Source organism: Gymnogyps californianus, chromosome 1 (genome assembly GCF_018139145.2).
Source record: "Gymnogyps californianus isolate 813 chromosome 1, ASM1813914v2, whole genome shotgun sequence".
Lineage (NCBI taxonomy): Eukaryota > Metazoa > Chordata > Aves > Accipitriformes > Cathartidae > Gymnogyps > Gymnogyps californianus.
Window position 1 is genome coordinate 158,698,205 of NC_059471.1, and position 24,063 is coordinate 158,722,267.

Sequence of the window (24,063 nt, forward strand, 5' to 3'; positions counted from 1 at the left end):
CCTCACGAAATCAGAGGGTCAGAGGGAAATATTTTTACCAAAGCCCGGAGTGGTGCCATAACTCTAAGGATTAATAATAGTAGTGCCCAACATTTGAAAAGGATGAAAAACGATCCGAGGAAAATTCCAGGCTGTTAGTGCAAGGCCTTCGAATGTTTTTTCAAGCAAAGACTGATTAAAGACGTGTTGTTGCGGGAAAAATGGGATAAAGTGTGACACAGATTTTCTAAAGATAGATCTTGCCAGACTAATCTAATAACTTTTTGATAAGATAACTGATTTTCTACCCCAAGGAAATTCAGTAGATTTCATCTATTTGGACTTGAATGAACGATTTGATGCAGTCCATGCAGGGAGCTATTAGTTAAGACAGAGAAAATGGGGTTAGTAAAGGAATTGGAAGGTGAGCAGGGGCTGGCTTCAAGAGAGGTGGCAAGGGCTGGGTTGGCTGTGATGGGGTTGCAAGCAGAGATCTTCAGCTCTCACTCTTAAGAACTGGTCTTTTTTAATTTTCAGAAAGGGTTTTGGCACAAATCTTAGTACTGTGCTCATGAAGTTAAAATTTGCTGATGCCACGATGCTGAGAGGCATTGTCCTGACAGAGGAAGTTTGGGAAATCATCCAGGAAAAAGTGGATGACCTTGAGGGCTGGGACAAAAGACATGGGATGAAATGCAGTTTTCCACAAATGGAAGGCAAACACGTGGAGATTAGTTGGAAAAATACATACTGCAGTTTATGTGTAACATATACACTATATATGCAGTATGATATATACTATATTGGGAGCTGAGTATTGGAAAGGTAGCGGTAAAGACTGTAGAGCAGTATTTCATCTCAGAATGATTGTAAACCACAAAAGTGGATTTTTCCTCAGCCATGAAAAAAGCCAGTGCATTTTGAGGTTGTATCGGGAGAGGTATTTCCAGTAGAAACAGGAAAATATTGTTGCCTCTGTACGTGAAAGTGGTAGGAAGTGATGTGGAATCGCAAATCCTGTGTCCAGGTCAAGAAAATACTCACATTAGACTGGGTAGAGAGAAATGGGCTGGGGTGGTTTGTGTTTTGACAAAATGTTCTCATGGAGGAAGACTAGAAGAAAGGGGCTCATTCAGCTGAGCAAAGTGGGTGCTGAGGGAACATGTGACTCTTCTCCAGAAATACATCAGGACTAAATACCACAGAAGGAAAAATACACTATTTAAAGGGCAGCATGGACACAGGAATATGTGAATATTAAGTCATGAGTAAGTTCAAACTGAAATTGTAGACAGATCCAAGCCTTGCTGCAGCCTAGGACTGGGTTTATTAACCCTCCAGTCCCATATGCTCCTGCAGCCACTGCCCCGTCGCAGCCTCACCCAGGGCTCCGAGTTGCATTTACAGCTCTGATCCAGAAAGGTCTTTGGGCAAATGCAGTGTCTTGAGTGCCTTTGAAAACCTGTTTTTAGTTGAAAATCAGTCCTGATTTCCAATTAGCCTTGGCCTGAGAATACCTAAGTCTGCTTTTCTGTCTGGGACCATCCCTCTTAATGAAGGCTTTCTAGGAAAATAGCATTATCAACCTCAAGAGTGAAGCTTATTTAACATGAGAGCATCCTTGGCTCACTCTAGAGAGTTTTCTTAAGACTGTGGAAAGGGAAAAATACAGCAACGTAAAATGTGTTATTTTGTTCTTTCAGAGCAGTCTATACCATTTGCCATGTCATCTTAATACTATACCACACATATGCAATTCTAACTTGAAAGTGAAAGAGGAAGAGTTGCGTTTAATGTTTTATTTATGGAAATCCTGTGCTTGTACTAGAGCATGAAAATATAAATAGACTTTAATAAATAGAGATTTGCAGGCAGAAGAATATTGCCACTGCTCTCTGCTCTCTCTTAAAATGCGCTGGGTAAGGGGCTGAGTTTCTGGAGAGGGAGAGAGTAGAAAATTGCTAAGAAATTCTGCTATTTAATTAGATACAGCCCCTTTTAAGTAGGGACGGTTGCTGTTTGTGTAGCTCCTTGAATGTCCTTGTTCTTCCCACAAATTTTCACTAATCCTTTAACACCAGCGATGGCTATTGCCGTAATTAGACACAAAAATGCCAAACCAGCGAGCGGTAGCAAACAAGCTGCTTGACAAAATCCAGCAGTCCCTTGGGGCAGATGGTGCCAGTGGATGAAGGAGATTTTATTACTTAAAAGGTGGTGCATGGGTTTCCTGAGGTGAATCTCAACCTCTCCTGCCAACCGGCTACTTGAAGACAACAGTGATAAAAAAAATTATTGAAGGGGAGGACCTTGTCCTCATGTTCTCCTTCACTTTTAGGGCAGAACACACTTGTATTTTTACAGGCTTTAGGATCCAGCCTTCTTGGGTTTTTCCCATTGCAATCAAGATCATTACTGTTTCATATGCTCTGTCTCTATACACATTCCTGAATATAATAATCAGGATACAGATAACATACCATCTTCCACTCATTAGTGAAGACTTGTGCTATCTATTTATATGAAAGGTGAAGCTTGTACCCAAATTTTCCTGTGATATGTTGGCCTTGTTTAAAATCTGAAGGCAGATTCAATTTTGAACATGGTTTCTGGTGTATATACATGGGACTGTAATATTAAGAGTGTTTTGAAATACAGAGTTGGGTCTTGATTTGATAGTCTCATCACTTTTAAAATTTATTTTCCAGTATCTGTAACCAATTTCTTCTCAGGCCTTTGACAAGAATAAGAGGTTGGCTAATAAATATCCTGAGTATTTTTATTTTCTTGTCTTAATTTGGCTCCTGATTAAAGTAAATGGAGATATTTTAAGTCTGTGTTAAAAAGTAGTGCTCTTCATCACTTTGACCAACATGTCTGTGCTTATGTTTCCCTCTCTCCAAAACTGAAAATGCAAATAATTGTCTCAATGTAGTATTTATATTGCAGTCCTATTAATATCAGCCTTATAGTCCCTTTTAAAGCACCACATTGGAAAAAAGAGTGCTCACAAATTTAAATCAAATTGTCTGCTGCTCCTGCTATTGCCGTTTGTGTCTGTAGTCTCACTGAAGAGCCCCAGGCAAGGAACAGGACCCTTTTGTGCTACGGGCTGTGCATACCCAGATGAAAACTGTGATCCCTGACCCCAAGAAATTCAGCATTGCAAATGCATGTATATTGCTGGCTAAAATACAACTCCTTCCAGACTTACAACCAGCTGAACTGTAATTTCTGACTCAAGACCTCATTCATATTTAGGACATTCATATTTAGACTGAATAAACTCCACAGAGCTAAAAAGATGGACTTAATGAATAGATTATCATTCTTTTAATTGAAAGGGCTGGCGATCAAGTCCCGGGTGGACAAACAAGGTTTTAGTGCTTGGCTATCAGGATGATGATCTGTTCATTTCAGCGGAGGGGAACGTTCGTCCTGCTGCTCATCACAGTCTGCACTCCATTTCTTTTAAATCAACTATTAGCATGCTATGCCGGCACATATAGCTTAGAACGTGATTAAGATGTTCCTGCTTCTTTTTTGGTAACATTTACAGAGCATTGCTTTTTTTTTTTAAATTGTCCACTGCTGACTATAGTAATAATCCCCTCCCAAAGAACAAATAATTAAAAAGCTATCTAATAAGAGAGCTGCTGCGTCTACTAGTTACGATGGAAACACTTTGCCTTTGAATCATCCATTTTCCCAAATGTATTCAATCCATGAGTAACTTATTAAAGATCCGCACAGACTCTATCTTAGCCAGTCTGAGTGAAAATGAAAAAAAAACCCTTGCATTTAAACCGTTGCTGTAGAAGTGCTGCATTATGTTTTTGTAATGTGAGTTTGTGAAAAGATAAAAATAATTTGCTGTACTGCTAGGACCCATTATAAATGAAGAAGATTATCTTTGACTCCTTTCAGAGGTTTGAGTATTTTGGAGTACAATAGAGTGTCATGGTCACCATGCAGCATTTGACAGTGACCATTTGCAAATAATTAATGTTACCATGGTATTCCCCATATAAAGCCACAGTAAAGTTAATTATGTGCAGTGGCAACACTGTAATGATCTTGAAGATAACTGCTGTAGAAGCAATATCTGTGAGGAATTAAAAGAGGACTTGGAGAAAATTGTATTGCATTGTAAGTTAAAAAATGTGGTCACAGCTTTGCTACAAATATAAAATCAAGAAGATTTCACCTGTTTCTAATTTTTCTTTTACTTATAAAGGCAATTGTTTGCTTGATTCAAGGTAGGGAGGGACCAGTTAGGGAGTTTACAGGCTGTGTGATTGAACCCTTGAATTAGAGGGGTGGATTTGCTGTTGAGCGCGAGGACTATGATCAATGTATGTTATTAATTCAAGCATATTACTTCTCAGTTCTGGGAGTGGGAGCATGTGAACAGCAGTGGTGGTGCCAAGGAGCCTGCCCAGCCCCACAGGTTGCTAAATAGGGAAATCCAGAATGGGCTCAGTCTTTTGAGAGAGGATATTGCCCTCAAAGGATGCTAGTCAGTCCTACCTTTATCACAGTATCATCTCTGGGGTACCTCAAAGTTCACCTGACCCAGCCAGCATCCAGGGTGGTGATGTCCTGCCATCCTGAGACTGTCCCTAGGGAGAAGAGGGGGAGAAGAGCACTGGCCCCCTGTGGTCTCTGCTCCTCCTGTCAACCTTCCCTGCCCCTTCGATAAAAAAAGCATCTTTTCTGCAGGGTGAGGTCTTGGGGAAAGGACGACCCGTGTGAGCGCTGGCAGCTGGCAGAATCTGACAACAAACCAAAGTGGCCTTGGAGGGGACATCCCACCGTCGGGCCGGTGTCAGCCTCCTGTGCGCATGGAAAGATGGCAAAGACTTTTTGGCAAAAGGGCCGTGAACTGACTATGCAGCTGGGGAGATTTCCAGCTCTGTTTGCACTTACGCTGTCTTCCCTTGCTTTGTTGCACAAAGTTTCACAACTCTAAAAAGTGACCCTATATATTTAGCTGACTTAACCGTTCCTCATCAACCTTATTTTTCAAGCTTCTTCCCATCCCTTTCCCACCTCTTCGTAGCTTGTCAGTGTATTTGTTGCAGTCCAAAGTTAAGAAGTCTTGAGTGAGTCAAGCCTGGGTGCCTGTTCCCTTCCTCCTTTTTTATCTTGCATCCTTTAATGTTTGTGGTTCTGGATGGTGTCCGTGATGGAGCAGCATCCCCTTATACAGTGTAATATGGAGCAGAGACTCTCTGCTCCTGTTGGAATCAACATAATGCACTTAATGGTATGAAAGAGGACTTGGGAGCAAATACAGTGCTGTGGTGGCTTAGGGTTGATTTTTGATGGAGTTGGGGGGGGGGGGTGGGTGTGATTTTTCTGTTTTCATTTTGAAATGCGACTGCTTGGTCTGTCTGCTGTACCGTCTTCCCAGTTGGCTTTCTCCAGCATTCAAAGTGATGCTGTGTTCTCCTATTCTGTACTTGTAGTTCCTGATCATTTTTGATCTGTCTCTTCACTGCTTTTTATCTGTACATGTTAAATCTGCTTTTCCTTAACTCATTCATCTCTCTGGCTTTTTGAGACATTGCTACGCTTTCTTTTCTGAAACATCCTCCGTTCCTTTCCCTTGAGTCATGCTCTTGTTTTATTAAACTCCCCAGTTTGATCACTATCCATTTTATTAGTCAACATATGACAATGGTGGCACCAGCAATGATCTATGTCAAATTTTGCCATAGAGTTTCTTTGCTATGTCCCATAAATCGGGACTGTAACTCACTCACGATGGGTCCTTTTTGGGGTATTAAAAGGCAGTGGGCCACTGGTAGCGGTACTAAGTTGTTGTTTCTTGCTTTGTGGTACTTGATCTAGATCACATTTTGTCAGTGCTGGTGTCCTAGCAGCCATGCAGCCCAGGCACTCCTCTGCATCTGTGTTATTGTTGCAGTGTTTGTACAGCTGTAGCATCCCGGAGCCCTTGGACCAAGACCCTTATCCCCGCAGCTGATTGAGGAGTACGAATTTGCGGATACCCAATAGCCGCAGTGATTAATGAGTCCCCTTCCTTGGCTATAGTAAGCAGGTGAACTGACATGCTTTTAGGGGACCAGAGCCAACTCATGGAGGAGTTACTTATGGAGAAGTAAGTAATTTCTGAACCCATGCCAGAGTAGAGATCTGGGCAGCCCATACAGGATAGGTGAGATAACGTCCTTGTTCCTCCTTCCTCCCTTGTGTGGGTGTGCAACCCAGGTCAAAATCTGGCTTTTTTTAAAGAGGAGATCATCAGCTATCATTTTGCATGCACCGAGCTTGGCTGACATCAGTGAAGCTCTGCCTGTTTCTGCCAGCACTGAGTTTGACCCATTTTATTCAGAGTGTATGTTACATACCTCAGTACAAATGATGAAGCAGTGACTTAACACAGGCAGTGATTCATAGTGGCAGACACCTCTGCAGTCCTCAGAGGATGTCTAGATCTTTCCATAGCTGTACTTTGCTGAGGAACCACCTCGTTTTCAGCCCATAGTCATCTGGAAATGGCCAGCTGCAGCTAGGAGGTCCAGATTCTCTCTCCGTGCACCAAAACCCCCACCACCTAACTTCTGAGCATGCTTTATCTTTGCCATACGTTAAAGGAGGGCACAGATGATCTCTAGCATCTCATGCTATGGGGGTAACAAGTACCAAATGTTGCTGTAGCTCTTGTGTCAGAAATGAGCCATACGGTGTGAACGCGTTAAGCCGCAATTGCTCCCGTGGATCTCGGTGTCACTGAGCTCAGCCCTGCATATCTGTGCTGGTTTTGCTTTTTCCTTAAACTCACTCAGAAACTACTGCAGAAAACTGAGCCTTGCTATGTGTTACTTTCTTCCTCTCTGTTGTAGGCATATTACTGGTGCCGAATCTGTTATTGCTGTTATGGTATATTTATTGTGACCCAGTGTTGTGCATTAATCTTGCATCTTACTGTTGTGATGAGGCATCATCCTTGTTCCCCTGAGTAACGATACCCCACGCATACCTTGTTTGTATTCTTAGGACATCAACTTTTTAGCAGTCAAAACCTGAACTGAGCACATAGAATGAACATCAACAAAATATCTGTTGTCTTCCAGACTGGTCATGACCCAGCACGGCAGAGAGCAAGCTTGAGCTCAGATGCCAGTTTCAGTACTACGTCCTGCAGAAGCTTTGATCAAAATACTTTGTATTTTCTGTCTCACTTGCCTTCCTCTGTTGAAAGAGGAAGAGCGGTAGCTATTACTACATACCACTGCTTCTATATCAACAGCGTATTTGTTGCATATTGCTGTTAAATATTAAGCAGTGTTATATATTTTATAAAGCTCTGATAAAGCACTTTGAAGAAGAAATTTAAATGATAATGATGTGCTGTTTATATTTTTCTTTTGGTTTACTGCATTTTTTTACATGTGAAATAGAAAACAAATATTTGATGTATGTTTGACTTTCTCACTTTTGATCTTTGTTTTGTTTTTCATTCACAAGTAGCCCCTTGTTTTCTGACCTAGCATTTTTGGAGAATGAAAGTGATGTTTTTCCAAACAGTCCTTTATCCAAGTTCACACCAAAAGCACTGTGGATTTGGACTCCACCCTCTGCCCCAGACACTCCTCAGCATGAAAGAAAAGCAAATCTGTCTTTTAATAAGATGAAACCAAGTTGGATAAACATCAGATTTGAATTGCCTGGCTCTCTCTGGAGCTGTAGATTCACAGCTTGGCTAAATAACTCTTAGCCCTTCTTCCGTTTGAAATGGATATCTTGAGCAGTTTACAGTTGGGAGATCTTTTGAATAAGACCTTAAAAGAATGACATCTCATTTGTTAGACGCAGCCAGCAAGGATTTGTGGTGTTTTGTCACGATTACCTGGCAAGATTGCCTTCTCCCTGATCGCATGGTGCCCTGATCTACAGGTGGCCCTGGTTGAGCAGGGGGCTTGGACCAGATGACTTCCAGAGGTCCCTTCCAACCTCAGCCAGTCTGGCATTCTGTGACTTGCACTTTCTGCTCCAAAAAGGCTTCCCTGTTACTGGGGCTGTGCTGGTAAGATCCTTGAAGGCATTTGGAGTGACATTATTTTCTCTTTGTTGTATTGTCAATGTTTATACATCTATTTGATGGAAGTTCAAAGCTTACTGAAGCCACTGAAACTTTTCAGAGATCAGGGGGACCGGATAACCTCACCATGCAGAGAGAAAACTTGCAGTGAGAATGTGTTGTGCATTGCTTAAACAGGGGAACAAAATCAAGTGAAAGCTGTGCTTTTTTTGCCCAATTTTTTATAAAATGTATAACTTGTCCCATGAAAGATAGACCAAGGGCAATCTCCATTAGCTTGCATTAGCATTTCCCATTCAGCACTTCCCTTGAACGTGCAGGTCAAAGGAGAATGAAAGTGTGCATGACCTACATCCTTCAAAGACAGGGCAAAGTATTATTTTCCTAGTGACAGCGAGGCCTGTCTTCTGATTGTCCTCTGAGGGAATTTATTTCTCACGTCCACAGAATCGACGACTGTTTTTGTGCATCTCGGAAACTGGATGCAGTTGCCACTGAAGCGAAGTTCAAGCAGGACCTGGGTTTCCGGATGCTCAACTGTGGCCGAACGGATCTGGTTAAACAAGCCATATCCTTGCTGGGGCCGGATGGGATTAACAGCATGAGTGAACAGGTAACGAGATAGAAACGTAAAGAAGCAACTGTGAAATGTCAGAATTTTGTCTGCTTATCACAGAAAACGAGCCCCAGCTTTCAGCTAAACATAGACAGGACCTTAATGCTTTCCCTGCATTACTTTGCATTGAGTTAAAGCACTGCCAGGTGAACATCTAAGTTAAGTTTGATCTTTTCGAGTTGTATTGATTCGTTGGTACTGAGGTAACTCAGCATGAGGGTGAATGCATCCACTGAAATCTTCTTAACACTGAACTGAGTCGAGTGAAGCCAGAAGATCCCAAGAGAGCTTAGCGTTGATCTGAATGCTTAAAACTGCTTCAATGCCATGAACAATGGTGTGGGGCAGGGCTTTGCGAGGTGAACATCCTTCCACTGAACACTGCCCGGGGATCTGCAACGTATTTCACATGCACCACCAAACCCCTGGCAGGAAATAATTAATTGCTGGCAATCTTTAATTGAGTTCAGCCTAGTATGAACTGACCTTCCAGATGTGAAAGTCTCTCTGCAGTGTTACCCCTCCGTTGGTCATTGTGGCCAACATCCACCAATTGAGGAGCCTAGATTTCCCTGGAATTACACCTCCATGAGGCTGGTCATTGTGTCCGGGGATAAATCTGCCTCTGCAGCTACCTACCGGCAGCAGTCTGTTGGACTGTAATGCTCACGAGGTGGTTCCCCCTTCCCAGAGGGAAACGATGGCCATGGATACTACTGTTTCCTTTTGAAATAGAGTCCCTTGAATTTTCTGGTGCCCCGATGAAAGTGTCACTGCACGTTCCCAGAGCTGTGGCATCCTCTCTGGCAGGAGGCAGGAGGCAGGTGGCTGCCACCCCTGAGGTGGTCACTTGGTACTGGAGATGGACTGTTAGTGAGTTTAGGTCTTCTGACATGAAAGCTGCTCCAGGAGTGTGAGTTACGTTGCTGTTCAGAAGCTTCAGTCTGAGTCAATATTGTGGATTCATTTGAGAAAAGCTTTAGAAGAGGGCAGTACTCCCCCCAAAAGAATAGTATCGGACTGCTCATTCCAAGGTTCATACATTATACTTTTTAAAATTATTATTATTTCAAGTTAGTCTGAACCTGGAAAATTTTCACAGCATATTTCCTCTGTCGTCCAGAGGAAGGAGGAAACACGGTGAACACTCTGGCTTGATTCATCAGAGAACCTAATCATACACTTAACTCTGAACACATGCTTACATCCTATTTGAGTGAAAGTTAAGCCTGTGCTTAAATGCTTCAGTGGACCAAACATCCCACATCTTGTAGGATCCCACATCTTGCAGGACAGAGCCCTACGTGATACACGGCCGAAAGAAAGAAAGTAATTTTTTATTTTGCCAAAAGCCAAATGTCCTTTGTGTTGATTGTACGCATTGTTACCATGTTCCTGTGTGTGTGTCGAACACTAATGATGGGCTCATTAAAAATCCATTCCTCCCACGTGCAAAGAGAGTGGGGCTGAGCGATGCTGCAGCACAAGGCTGAGCTGCAGAGCAAGCCTGGGGAGGACTGGCAGAGGCAAAAGCAGCAGGGACAGCAGTGCAAGGGAAGGGGAGGTTAGAAACCTCATTAACTCTTTAAAACCCTGATACTGCAGCATGACATTCTGGGCCCCTTTTAGTCAGTGGTAAGTCCTTCTTCAGCTTCAGCAGGACCAAAACATCCCATGTGGTCCCCAGGCAGACCCTTTGCTCCGGGCATTGCTGCAGGGTTCTTCGCCACAGCTGCCCACATGCTGCATCTTGCAAGGGGGAGCCCCAGCACCGGGTTTTCAAATTCTTTTCTTCAGATAAGATTAGAGCCCTTGTGCTAAACACTTGATTTAATTATCAAATGACGCCACTTACAGAAATTGAAAAAATAGTTGAAGGAACATGTATTTAATTTTAAGCTGCCATCTCGTCCCCGTGTTTCAAGGCCCAAACACAGTTTTTTGTAATTCTCATGGTCCTGTTTGTTCCTGTAGTGTTTATTTACTGCCAAAGGAGATGTTTTGCCATGGACTGTAGCTGAAGTAGTTTCAAATTCTCTTTGCAAGTAACTTCAAGTCACTGAAGAACTCTCCTTGCCTGGGGTGAACTTGTTTTTTCTTAATAATGGCATGAGGCCCCAAATGCCTATTCCCTTACTCTGTATCTCCGTAAGTACGCTGCAGATTTGATCCTGTGAAATGCTCAATGTGTTTCAGGGGAGATCTAAGTACCTTGCAGGGACAAACCTTAATTTATGTTTTCTCTACAAGAGCAGCCCTTCCATACATAAGCACCCACGACCTTTAGCCCTGCATGCAAACAGTAAAAATGGGGTAATTCAGCAAAAATAGTGGTGCTGGGCTCTTGCTAGGAAGAGCGGTGTCATGGCTCTGTGTCTGGCCATGCTGGGCACCTCCAGTTTCTCTGAAAATAACTTCACTTCACGACAGCACTCAGATTAAACAGCAAATGGGCTATCGTCTGACAGCAAATTTACCAGGGGACCTCGAGGTAGGCTGTAAACATGCATCAGAGGTAGCTGCGTGCTGCGGTAGATTTACTGCAAAACAACTGGTGGCTGTTGATCAACACCCCCTACTGTATTTAATAAGCAGCTTTTTCTGTTATAATTTACGGCAGATTTAACGATTTTTTCATGGTTTCATCTGGACTCATTACCAAAGCCACAGTAATACTTATCTTAAGGGAAATGGTGATCAGCCGCAGCAGGTATTTCAGATTAATACAAATTGCATTGTGGTGGTTCTGTAGCGAAGGGTCACTTAATCTGTTTTTCCCCCGAACAGGGCCATGTTTTCCTAGAGCCAGCAACTTGCAACAATACTGTCTGGCATTTCATTTAAAATTAAGTCCTTGTTTGCTAGGGAGTGCTATACAAAGCCTTTACATTTCCAGCCCCTTACAGTATCCGCATTGAAAAAGCTGTGCCCGAATCTAACCTATCTTAAGAGGAGCTTATGATGTTTTTAAAGACTCTTTCAGTAATTAAAAAGTTAGATTTTCTGAAACTGTCATCATAGAAAACTGAATAGAATTACTGTCTTTTTAAAATACCGGTGGAAATACGGTTGCTTTGATAAAAACATTTCTCTGCTGAGGCCCCAAAGACAAAGATGCTGAGTTTAGTATATGAAGATGGAGGTGAGGCTGACAAGCCTAGTTTCACTCACCATGCTGAGGATGCCGAGGATAACATGAAAAAAAAATAGTCAACACAAGTGACAACAAAAATGGAGATTTTACAAAAATGGTTGGCTTTTGCTAGTCAGAGGGGCATGTCTGTAACAGAGGTAATGGCTTTCGTTAAATACATACTGTTAGTCTTGATGATATATACTTAAATAATTGTTTAAAAAAATCAAAGAGAGTTCTGTGTTAAATTTGTCAATTCCTTTGTTTTTTAACTCCAAAAAATGACTAGGGCATGACTCCACTGATGTATGCTTGTGTCAGGGGTGATGAGGCTATGGTGCAGATGCTGCTAGATGCTGGAGCAGATCTGAATGCTGAGGTGAGGACTTTTTGTTGGTTGTATCTTTGTTCCGTTATTTGTTTACATCTTAAACTACCCCCTGAAACTGTAGCGGAGGGAAAAACCCAAGAATTAAAAAGAAAATAAATTTGTGTTATCCTGGACGGTACCACTTGAATAGTGAAATCAAACTACATTAGGTTAACATTGGGATTCACTGCACAGAAGGGTTCAAGTCATCGGACTTACCCCACAGGTAATATTGATTTAGTTGTGTTTGCACACTGCAAATGAATACAGGCATTAGCACTAGCACGGAGCACAGCTCTAATGATATTGGAAGGACTTTCTGAATCTCAGCTGAGTTAAAATGTAGAGGGTAAAAGAAATACCTGTCTGATAACCTGCCAAAGCTCGAGCATTTCTATGCATTGGGATGTTCCAGCTAAGCAACCCCAGCACGCAAGTGCAATGTGGGTTCCACTGTTTTGTTTTACAAAGTGCCTTGGGCTAAAACCTGTTGGATGAGGAGCTTGAAGCTTCCAGAATATGTGTCTCTGATGAATGCACATCACAAACTTACGCAATCTGTCCACCAAACAGATTGTGGTCCAACTCTGTGCAATGCAGGTATGTACATTTTTAAAGAGCCGTTAGAAAATCCGTGAAAGAATTATTTGTTAATGATTCCAGTTTCAATTTGTTGAGGTCATGAGTAAATTAAGCTGTCTGCTTCACTTATCTGTGTTCCATCTGTTCTGTTTGGACTTGAGCGAGCTGATAAATTGTAGTCACTGCTTTCAGCCAGACGTTTTGCACTTCTAAAAAATCTAATTTAAAAGTAGAAATGGATGTCACCTGTAAGAGACTGATAGTCGTTACTATCTGATTGCTGTTTGGTGGCTTATGTGAAATCAGCTGATGATTTCAGTTCCCCAGATTCAAGCACACCACCCTCAAGAGCTGGCCAGAATTGAATACTTGAACCCTTGTTAGCACTCTTGATAGGCACACCAAAGACTGGATGGGCATGGAGACTGATCTTTCCTTTAACCCTGCCTGTGGCTCAGAGGTGAGATGGCATTATTTGATTCCTAGGATGAGTTTTCATTAGGAGCAGTCCTCCCAATTGCTCCAGTAATCTTCCAGACTTGAATCAAATCCAAATTTAAACAGTTTTGTCTTCCTGAAACTGCTGACATCTGAGCGAACAGCTCCAGTGAGGAATGTGAACCTCCTTGATTCATTTCTGTAGAGTGTTTGCTCTAAAATCAAATGAAAACACTTTGGGACAAGAACTGTGAATAATTATGGTGTGCAATTATAAGATGATTTGTGCACACCACAACCAACTGTGCAAATTGGGCAATTACAGCAAAAAAAAGGCAAATCAACCATGAACAAAAATAAATACTCTGTCAGGTGCCTGCATCATTTTCCCCCTTTCACTTTGCACATCAGTTATATATATATGTTTCCAAAAGTAGCCTCAAATGCTGGGTGCCTCCCTTTTTGATTGCCCATCTTTAGCGAAAATGGACTCATTTCCAGATGTGCTGAGAAGCTGCAATTCACTCTGGAGTCAGTGGGACCTGTAGCTGCTCAGCAAATCTCAACTGAGGCCTTAAAAGCCCGGTCAACCACAGGTCTTTTGCAAACACCATGTTGACTGGAAAGAACTCTAACCAAAAAAAAGGAGCAAAGGAGTTAAAATGACTTCATTTTCTTTGCCGCTTGCCATGGGCTGCCCCAAACAGTGGTGGGAATCCGTGCTTGAGGAGGAGCTGGATGTGTTCACTGAACCATGATCCTGCCCATCCTCATCCTCCGCTGCTCTTGCTCCCCAGCCTAAACCCCAAGGCTCGAGCTGCTCAACCCTCTTCCTTCTGAGCAAACCCAGACCCAAAGAAACCCTGTGCCTTTGCTCAGAGGCCAGCACGCTTCTTTTGCACTTTGAGCTCTCTGGCAAATCTGGGTGATAACAGCCAGGTGCTGGTGCAGATCCATTTTTCTGGCAAGCTGCGGGATCTGCATGGGCTCTTCAGATTTTGCCCTTATCCCTGTCCTTGGGACTGAGGGCCTGGTCGTGTGCTTCTAGCAAAACGCCGCATGTGGCGCTTGGAAATGCGAGCTGCTAATGCAACCGAGTATTTAATAACCGGCCCTGCTCCCCTACATGGATAAAAGTACTTCAGACAAGGTAGTGAAAGCATAGCTGACTGATGAGACAGAGAGATGGTGCATCTTTTACTCTGATTTTAGTCCTCCTCTGAAGATCAATAATAAGATTTTGAATTTTAGTGTCACACTCCATCTGAGTGTGCAGTCTTGGATTGCAAATGTTCATTAGATTTTACCATCGCTGTGAACCTCATCAATATTAATACCCCCATCTTTAAGACAGGGAAACTGAAGCAAAGAGTGGTTATTCATCTTCCCCAATGTCTACATTAGAGGCATCAGGCACTAAGGTGTAGAAAATGGAAGGAGCAATGTCAAAAATACCATTTTGGTTTCTAAGGATATAGTTTGCATCTCTTTTAACTGTCACCACCCTGCTCTTTTAACTCAACTCAGACAGGAGAAGGCAGTAAAAAGGAGTTTTCTTAAAACATTTCTGAAGTGCCACTCTGCCCTGTCACTTCTCAGCTGTCTTTTTTCCTCTGGTGGGAGAGGAGGAGCCTGATAGCATGCCTGTGAACCCTAGGGTAGGGCTTGTGATGTGTCTTTCATGACGGCAGTGACAAAAGTCATACTGATTTATGTGGAAAGCATTTCTTTGGGCCTGGAGCGATCCCAAGACCTGGGGCTGTTGATACACGGTCTGGAGAAGTCAGTGGGAGCGGTCCTTAGCTGTAAGCGTCCTGATCAGTCCCTGCTTCCCCAGTGTGTGCTGCTGTAACCAGCTGTGGATGTTTTGACCTTGTGCAAAAGTATCTGGTGGCCAGTGGTTTAGATGGAGCTACAGTAGTTGGTAAAAAGACTTCATTTGGTATGAACTCTATTCACGCTGTCAAATCAGCATGAACAGTTTTAATATTGAGAAAATTTTTGCAGGAAAAAAATGAAGCCAATCATTTTATAAAGCACCTTTCCCAGGTTTTCTATTTCGCTTACTCCCTCACATGCCTGGCTTTCAGGCAGGTTGAATTTTATTACGTACAGCTCTTTAAAAAAATAACTTTAATTTGTTTGTAGGTTGTCAGTACTGCTCATAAATACCCATCCGTCCACCCTGAGACCCGCCATTGGACAGCTCTGACATTTGCTGTGTTGCATGGACATATTCCTGTAGTTCAGGTATTATTGTATTTCCCTACCTGCATCTCATTCTTTTGTTTCTCCTCTTCAGTTCTAATTACATCCATCTCAAACCAGTATCCTCTTGTCATACTCATATTGGTTACTTCTGCTTCTTCTAGAGTGTACTGATATATAATAGACGTATTATATAGCGAATACAGTGTTCAAACCTTAACCAATATGAGGTTTAAATAGGACAATTTTAAAGCAAAGTTGCACCAAAGAAAGTCTGACAACTCCTTGTGCTCCTTCCTGACCACTTGTTTTATATGTTTGTTTATTCATTCATTACACTTTCTTACACTATAATATTCTAGCAAACACAAAACTGCTGCCTTGGTGGGGAGAGGTGGACAACAGCCCTTGTGCTGCTCCAGAGGGGGAGAAGCACTCGCTCTCCTTACCCCATCGAGGTGTCGCGTGGGATATGCTGGTTCTGTGCTTTGGCATCTCAAAAGTTGAGAAGGTTTATTCTTCAAAACAGCTGTGTCTATGGCACACGTAATGAAGCACCAAAACTGTGAAGGCCTCAAGCCAGAAATGGCCAAGAGGGGGCTGGAGCACAGGCTCCATCCTGCCCTCCTTGGCCATTTTTGTTTTCAGCGTTGTTGTTATTTACGTGGAAGCGTCCCCGATGGAGATCACAGCTTTTGGACTCATTGCTGCAATTGGTTCTTAAGAATTGCCTTTCTTTTGGCCATGTCTTTATATAAAAGATGGAGGCAATTGAAATCTGATCCATTTTAGGATGGTGCTGGGCTTCTAGAAGACCATGAAGGAAGGATGCTTGTCGGGCTAATTTTCAGTACTTCCATCTTCAATGCATTACTTCCTAACACTGATCTTACCCCATTTCCCATTCAGAAACACTGGGTTACACTTTTTTGGCTCTGAAGTTGGGCACTAGTGCTCCTGGTGTCTGGCAGTGTAAAATGAGCGAAAAAAGGAATCAGTTTGCCTCTGTGAAACAATGGACAGAATTTGCATGTCACTTGTCTCCATCGTACCTGGTTTGCAGCTAACAAGAAGCATTAGACTCTCATCCGTCACTGTTCATGAACTCTGAAGGCTTTGATACTCCCCGTTGCTCTAAATCGTGAATTTTCTTTCTAGCTGTTGCTGGATGCTGGAGCAAAGGTAGAAGGTTCCTTGGAGCATGGAGAGGAAAATTACTCTGAAACTCCTTTACAGTTGGCAGCAGCTGCTGGTAAGGACTTTCTCTTCCCACTGTAATAAATTCTTCAGTTGGGATCTGTGGTTTAGGTGAGCAAATACTGGATTTTAGAAGAAGTAAAAATGCATCTCTTGACTTGCAGGAAATTTTGAACTGGTCAGTTTGCTGTTGGAGCGAGGAGCTGACCCCATGATAGGAACAATGTACAGGAACGGCATTTCCATGACTCCACAAGGTGATATGAACTCTTTCAGTCAGGCTGCCGCACATGGACACAGGTAGAGTGGGAACAAGTCTAGTGGCATCCTTCAAGTGCTTATTTTTTGCCTGGGTGTCTGGTTTGAGCAGATGGGTGAAAGTTCTGCATGAACAATTGAATGTGCCACCAGCTGAGCAGAGATGTACGGCTTTTTGCTAGCATGTGAATTTAACCAGTTGGTGGTACAAGCTGCTTTTTGATATCTGATTTTAAAAAAAAGGAAGGGGACTCCTCGTGGTGTGTTGCAGTGCAATGGTTGTTAAATGGCAGCTGATGTGACGGCAGAAAGGAATGCCAAAGACATTCCTTCTGAATTTCTTGACTTATTTCTCAAGTTTGAGCAAATTGTGTCTGTACTGCTGCAGCCTTAATTTTCGTTGAATAGAGTTTCTGCATCTGTGTTTACTGTAAAGTCCTGTGTGTCTTAATGTTGTATGTATGCTGCAAATTTAAAAAAAAAGTAATGAAATGAGCACCTGGCATGCATGATATTGCAACGCTCAGGAGTTGACTGCAGTGTGATGGATTAGTATTATGATCTTCACGTTCCTACTTTTCTGATTGTAGCCATCCAGAGGAACATAGATACAGGTTAGAGACAGTACCTACCGTCTGTTTGCTTAGAGACAAGCTGCCAGTCTAACAACATGCAAACGGCATGTCAGGGCAGGTTTGCACAACGATGCCCATCTGGATCCTGCGAGGGATCCCTGGGACAGAGAGGACAGTTTGCTTATCGGAGTCTCACGTTCACTGCTCTGGCCTTGCTGCCAGCTGGCATGAGTGCCGTGTGCCCGAGGAGGACCTGGGGCTCTCCTCGGCTTGGCTCCTGGCTGTGTGTGTTGCAGGCCCTGGCTCTTATGTTCCTACCTGTACACCGCTCATGCACACTCCCTCCTCCTTCCCGCTCTGCTGCAAATTTGTTTGGGACACACCATGCCCTGCTGCCACCCCAGGCCGGGGTCTGAGCAGGTGCAGAGAGGATATCGGAGTATGAGGGAGGTGGGATGGGGGCCAGCCTGGTTTCTCTTCTCACAGCTGCAAAACCAATAGTGACTCTGTTGAGATCGATGAGGTTACACTGGTATGAACCTGACGGCACCAAGTCTCTGAGTTTGGGCTTTGCTATTTGATGGCCCAAGCGAATCAGTGGCTTTGCAGTCCCAGATGTGCTCGAACCTGCCCTGACTGTCCTCGTTGAATGTCTAGCTGCTCCAGCTTTCCCAGACTGCTTTGAGTGTTAATCGAGTGGTGGTGCTTTCGGTAGCTCCAGGCAGCTCCCTTCTCAAGTGGCCTCCATGAAAGTCCTGAGAGCTTGTCCAGAGGCACCTCAGCCTTCCCTGATTGTGGGAAGAAGTCTTGAGTCAAGTTTAGCTCAGGGGTCTCTGTTCCCACGAGATGCCGCTACTTGTGCAACATTGTACAGTTCCTGTCACGACAGCAGCATCTTGCAGATGTGGCCCAGGCAGTGCAGGTGGGCTAGCAGGAGCACTACTTGCCTCAGGGCTAGCAGGAGCGGTACTTGCCTCAGGACTGCTCTCAGCTGGTCCCACCATTAATTGGAGTAATTTCCTGGATAGGTGTCCTAACTTGCCACATTGCAGCAAGTATCCCGGACACAAAGAAAGCCAAGCCGCTGACTCTGCTTTCCTGCCCTCTCTTTCCCTCTCCCTCTCTCTGTCGTGCTGTGATTGACAGGAACGTCTTTCGTAAGCTGCTTGCTCAGCCGGAGAAGGAGAAGAGCGATATTCTGTCGCTGGAGGAGATCCTGGCTGAGGGGACGGACTTGCCCGACTCAGCGGCAGCTCCGCTCTGTGCCAGCCGCAACAGCAAGGCCAAGCTGAAAGCCCTGAAGGAGGCCATGTACCACAGCGCTGAGCACGGCTACGTGGATGTGACCATTGACATACGGAGCATAGGTCAGTCCCGACACCCTCTCCCCTCTCCCTCCGGGGAGGGACCGCTTTAAGAAACGCATCTCGCTTGACGGGCTGTTGCTTAAAATGACCACAGTTGCACCTTCCTCAGCTCTTGTGGAAGCAGAAGGTGACGGGGGATCTGGCAGGTTCCCGGACCATTTGAGCTCCACAGCACACCCCGTTCAGGGGCCACTGGCACTTTTCTGCAGGACGGAGTGGTTTCCACCAGCAGCCATCTTCACTGCTGCGTGGCAGACTGTTAGGTAGGGCTCTGGGGCAGTGTTCGGCTGCCATGGGCCACCTCCAACAGCTCCTCTTTTGCACTCTCCCGTAAAGCAGTCCACCATTAAAACATCTTTATTTTCCGAGGTTTTTGAGCCTCTGAGGGCAGGAGCAGGGAACTGGCTTCTTGGTCTGCCAACTCTGCCAGTGTGGGGCTTGAACATCATACCAGCCTGCTGGGAAGTTGCTTCTGCCCATAGGGAGGGTGGTTGGGTAGCGCGGAGGGGAATCGGTCTGGACTGTGTATTTACCATCCCCATTGATCTGCGTTCAGAGAGAAAGACCCGAGTGCCAGCCATGCCTCTGCCTGCTGCCGTGCTCTGGCACTGGAGACATGTGGCGTGGGTCAGGGTGTGCGGCGGTCTGAGCGGTGGCTCACCGGGTGGGCTGAGCAGGCAAAGACCTGGCGATGAATGAGAAGAGAGCGACGGGGCTGCTTTCCAGGCGCTGGACATTTGCTGAAATGGAAGGAAAAACCTTTTGTAGCCAAACGCCAGGCTTGTGTTTCCTCCCACTCCATTCTGCAAGAGCAGAAACTAGGTCACATCCAGCCTAACGCCTGCAGAGGTGCATTAGCTCCATGTGCTTTCTCGCTCAGTGCATGGGAGCACTTCCCTTTAAGTTCCTGGAGAGTGGTTCTGCCACGACAAACTGCTTGAAAAGGCTGATCTGCTTAACTCGCCCAGTGCTGTTTAGGGAAAATAGTAATGATCAGGAGAGGACATGGGGTAGCGCTTAAAGAAAGTTTTAATCTGAAGACCACCAGTTTGAATCCAGGTGGGTAGTGACCAAAATAGGGTTCTTTACCATTTAATGGCTCCCCAGGGCCACATTGAAACAAATGAGCTAGTGTAAATCTAGTTTCCAAAAGGCTTTTGCATCACAGAGCACCACAGCAATTACCACAAATTGGCAGTCTCAGCAGAGAAGCTAAAGGCTAGATGAGCAGAGAGACCACAGTCTTCTCTTAGCATTTGGAGGAAAGCCTCTGTGCATCAGGTCTGGGATGTCCTGATAACCACCAGCCTTCTCAATCGGGGATAAATAGGAATTTGATTTCTAGGGTTATTTGGCAGCTTTTGCTTAAAATCTTAACATAAGTAAAGGTAAAAAAGCAGGAGGGCACATCCTTCTCTGAAGCTGGGAATGAGCTCTGTCCTCTGTCCGTAGGTGTTCCCTGGACGCTGCACACGTGGCTGGAGTCCTTGCGCACGTCCTTCCAGCAGCACAGACGACCCCTCATCCAGTGCTTGCTAAAGGAATTTAAGTCCATTCAGGAAGAAGAGTACACAGAGGAGCTCATCACACAAGGGTTGCCTCTGATGTTTGAGATACTGAAAGCCAGCAAGGTAGGATAAATTATGCATTTTAAAGAAATCAGCCTCATTCCCATCCCCTAAGACACAAAGCTTGTGATACTGTTTTCATACAGCTGTCCCAAAGCTTGTTTAGACTGTATAGGATTATTATTGTTTGTATTGCTTATCTCAGGTTTTTTTCACTGTGGAAGTATGGGTTAAAAACACACAAGCCAATCACATCTTCTGCTAGAACAGCTTAATACTGATGCTAACAATAAGCTGGAGAGACAACAGAAGCTGATGCATAGTGGGGAAACTGAAGTCAAAAGGGTCACTGCAGTATGGCAAGAGATGTTGATAACCAAACCAACCCAAAGAGTAACTTTACCCACCTTGTTTTATAGGACCATACAACAAAGCTAATATTCATATTTGCTTTGGATTTCTTTAACCTCTCACATAACTTTCTCTTCCCTTCATGTGGGATTTGGACTCTTAAACTTGTGGGGAGACAAGCACAGAACAGGATAACTTTTTTAAATCTTCTGTGTGAGTGTTTGTACTTGCAGCCTCCTCAGATTTATTCTTTCAGCTGACATTTTCTTAGCCAGACAAATCAGACTAACAAAACCTTTTGAGAGAGGTACCACTGGGTATGCAAGTATAATAGCAAAGGGGATGATCATGGGGCAGGCAAGGAGAGGTAAATGTCTTACCTAGTGAAGGATGGATACTTCCTTTTAAAACTTGTTATAACTGACAGTCTCTTCTCTACTGGTCCCCCTGACAGTCAGTTGCTCCCAAGGAATGCCCAGTCAACTTTACTATTACCAGAAAATCATTTTAGTGATGAAAAGCATCAAAAGGATTTGATTGCTGTTCTTTTTCTCATGCACCGCAATACATGTTGATATGGTCTTCTAATTGTTTAACTGGGAAGTAAGTAACGTTTCTCACCCAACTCTACGTGTAACAGCAAGGAGCAAATAATTTTTAGCACCTGCAGCAATAGCTTAAATAATGTGAAAAGAGGAGAGGTTCTGGTATAGGCACTCAATACGAAAAGGTTCCACACTTAGTATAGCTAGTGAAAGCCTACATGGATTTATTTCTTGTATCCTGCTGCAAAAGAGGGCTTTGACTAGAGTCCGGAGCAAACCCTGAATGCTTGTTCCAGCAATTGTTCTGATTTTTGCTCCCACGAGCCTTCCCTTTGGGATTAGTTTGTATTGGATGGGTATTTATGGAGAATATTTGAGATAGCTTTTAGGAAATCATTCCAAATCCTAGGATTTGTAGATTCCTTTTTCTGAACTCGCTTTGGGTAATGTATGTTCATCCAGAAACTACCAGCAAGATGCTGTTTGGTTTGAAAGCTGATATAAAACTAATCGTATTGAAAACTTAATGGAGATTAAGTTTAGGCCTTGTAATCTAGGATGAGGGATGGCTTTAATTGCTCTTCTCCTGGATGGCTGAAGCCAAGGCCAACGATCGTTGTTAGAGTAAGTTATTTACATAGGATTATACCTTTGGGACATGTTAGACTGGGTCTTCCAAGAGTCTATTGTAGGAAACCTGGAAACAAATAAGACTGCTACCTTCTGCTTTGGGTTCACTTAAAATCTAAAATGTGGAGGGGTGAAACAACTGAAGTATCACAAAACCCCCTACATGACAAAGAAGAAATCTGTGCTGATCTTTATTCCTGCCTCTGGGCCTAGGGGAGCTGCCTGTCTTCACTCTTCATGAGCGTGCATATTCACAAACACACATACATACAGTGCTTCATATTCTTAGAAAAATAATGAATCATTCTGGGACACTGTAAGGGTTTATAAATTGTCTGCAAATGGCATAAATTATTGCGGCAGTCTTGTCCAAACAGCCTTTCACAAAGCTCTCCCAGACAGAAATGAGGACAGACTCTATGCAACCCTTTGGAAGGAATCAAAATAAATTCATTTGTAGGAGAATGAGCCAATAAAAGTTCTCCCTGGTCACTCTGTAGAAGGCAGCTGAGGAAAGCTGAGATTCAAAGGATCTTCTGTTCCCCTTCTCTGGAAGGGCTGAGAGCAGAGAGTGTTCTTTATGTATGCCCACAGAATGGAAATCTCCTTTAAGAGGTGCAGAAGGGCCGTAACTGTGGTTCACATCCCTCTCTTTCGACAGCAAATTGTAAAGCTCTGCATTTTGTAGAGCTGTAGGGAGAGGAGCTTGATTTGCCCACGCGGACATCCTTTTCCCTGTGGGCTGGGAACTTTGAGAGAGATTATGACTCTTGCTAAACATCACAGTCTGGCCCAGCACATTTCCTTAATGAGTTTTTCAGGGCAAAAAGTATAAAATAAGCAACTAGGAAGCACAGAGCCACTTAGCATTTCTTGGCTGATGTAAAACAAGATGTCCCATTTGCTGCATATTGTGGTGCTCATATATTTTAATTGCATGGCAACTTGCACCTAATAGAAATGGCATTTTGCATTCCTATAAATAGTTCCAGCTATCCCATAATCTCAGAACAATTTACAAATATTAATGAGTTGAGACATGGAAGAAGATCTTATCCTCCCTTTACGAACAGGGAAACTGAGGTAATTAAACAGGCAGATTTTCAGCGCCTTGTAGAGTGACAGTCTCAGCCTCAGAAGCTGTGACAACCTGGATAAACCGGACAGCAATTTGTAATTTGAGTAATTTGTCCAGAGAGACTCTCCAATAATTGCATAGAAACATAGGGCAGGTCTCAAATTAGGAAGCACACCTTCTGCCCCCACCTTCTGCTTTCCACTGTTGGACAAAATGTTCTTGCAGGTTCCCAGGCCATGCAAAAAAGCAGATACTACAAACATGAAAAGATTAAAAAAAAAAAAACCAATACCTACAAGAACACCGTCAGATATAAGGAATCCCTTTTGTCTTACAGATTTTTTTTTTTAAATGCCTGTTCCTAGAGGGTCCAGATGTGAGGGTTTATGTGGGAGCTCTGCCACCAGGCAGCACTGATGCTGGTGTCCTGCAGGGTGGCACTCCGCTCCCATTTATGTGCTGGGACGCTGACAATAGAAACAGAAATAAAAATAAAGTTTTTAGAAGTCCTAATGCTGGAACACAGAACAGCAACAAAAATTGGCAAATCAGGTAAAACTGCTGAGCTGAAGTCCCTAGTCTGATTAACTCTCTTCAAGCTGTGAAATAAGCAGGGAAGAACAGTGAGTAGATTGTACATCGGTTGTTCACTGCTGCACTAAAGCCCTGGAGGAAGACTTCCAAAAGCACAAATGAAGGTTCGATACCCAGCTCCTGGTGGCTTCCAGTGGGACGGAGCGCTTCCATTTCCTTTCATGCCTTTAAATGTCTTTATCAGCTGCACCATTAAGAATTGGATGGAGAGCGGAGAAGTGGCAGTATTTCCATGCTGGTGAGGCAGAGCTGCGAAAACAGGCAGAGAATCGCTCTGCACTCGCTCCCCCCGTGGTTCCTGCTGTCATGCAGTGAGCTTGGGTCATTACCGAACTGAAGACCAGAGATGAGGTACTCTGGAGAAAGCAGCATCAGTGGAAAGGACATGGAGAGCTCAGTTTAAAGCACTTTCCTAAGAGCAAGCAAAACTCAAACTGGGAAAGCTCTGACACTAAAAATGTCAATGACATAGTGGTGGATTTGGGCCACCAGATGGGGAGGAA

The 24,063-nt window shown here is 43.8% G+C and overlaps 1 protein-coding gene across 6 annotated transcripts in view; it reads left to right on the top strand.

Annotated features, from left to right (window-relative positions):
* ABTB3 (ankyrin repeat and BTB domain containing 3) overlaps window positions 1–24,063 on the top strand; it is a 182,612-nt gene that overhangs the window by 136,189 nt on the left and 22,360 nt on the right. For all 6 annotated transcript variants that reach the window (XM_050913513.1, XM_050913528.1, XM_050913520.1 and 3 more), the window contains 7 exons: window positions 8,498–8,663; window positions 12,089–12,178; window positions 15,338–15,439; window positions 16,556–16,649; window positions 16,759–16,894; window positions 18,574–18,794; window positions 20,247–20,425. In XM_050913513.1, the coding sequence (XP_050769470.1) occupies window positions 8,498–8,663; window positions 12,089–12,178; window positions 15,338–15,439; window positions 16,556–16,649; window positions 16,759–16,894; window positions 18,574–18,794; window positions 20,247–20,425 (988 nt within the window). The remainder of the gene's footprint in view (window positions 1–8,497; window positions 8,664–12,088; window positions 12,179–15,337; window positions 15,440–16,555; window positions 16,650–16,758; window positions 16,895–18,573; window positions 18,795–20,246; window positions 20,426–24,063) is intronic.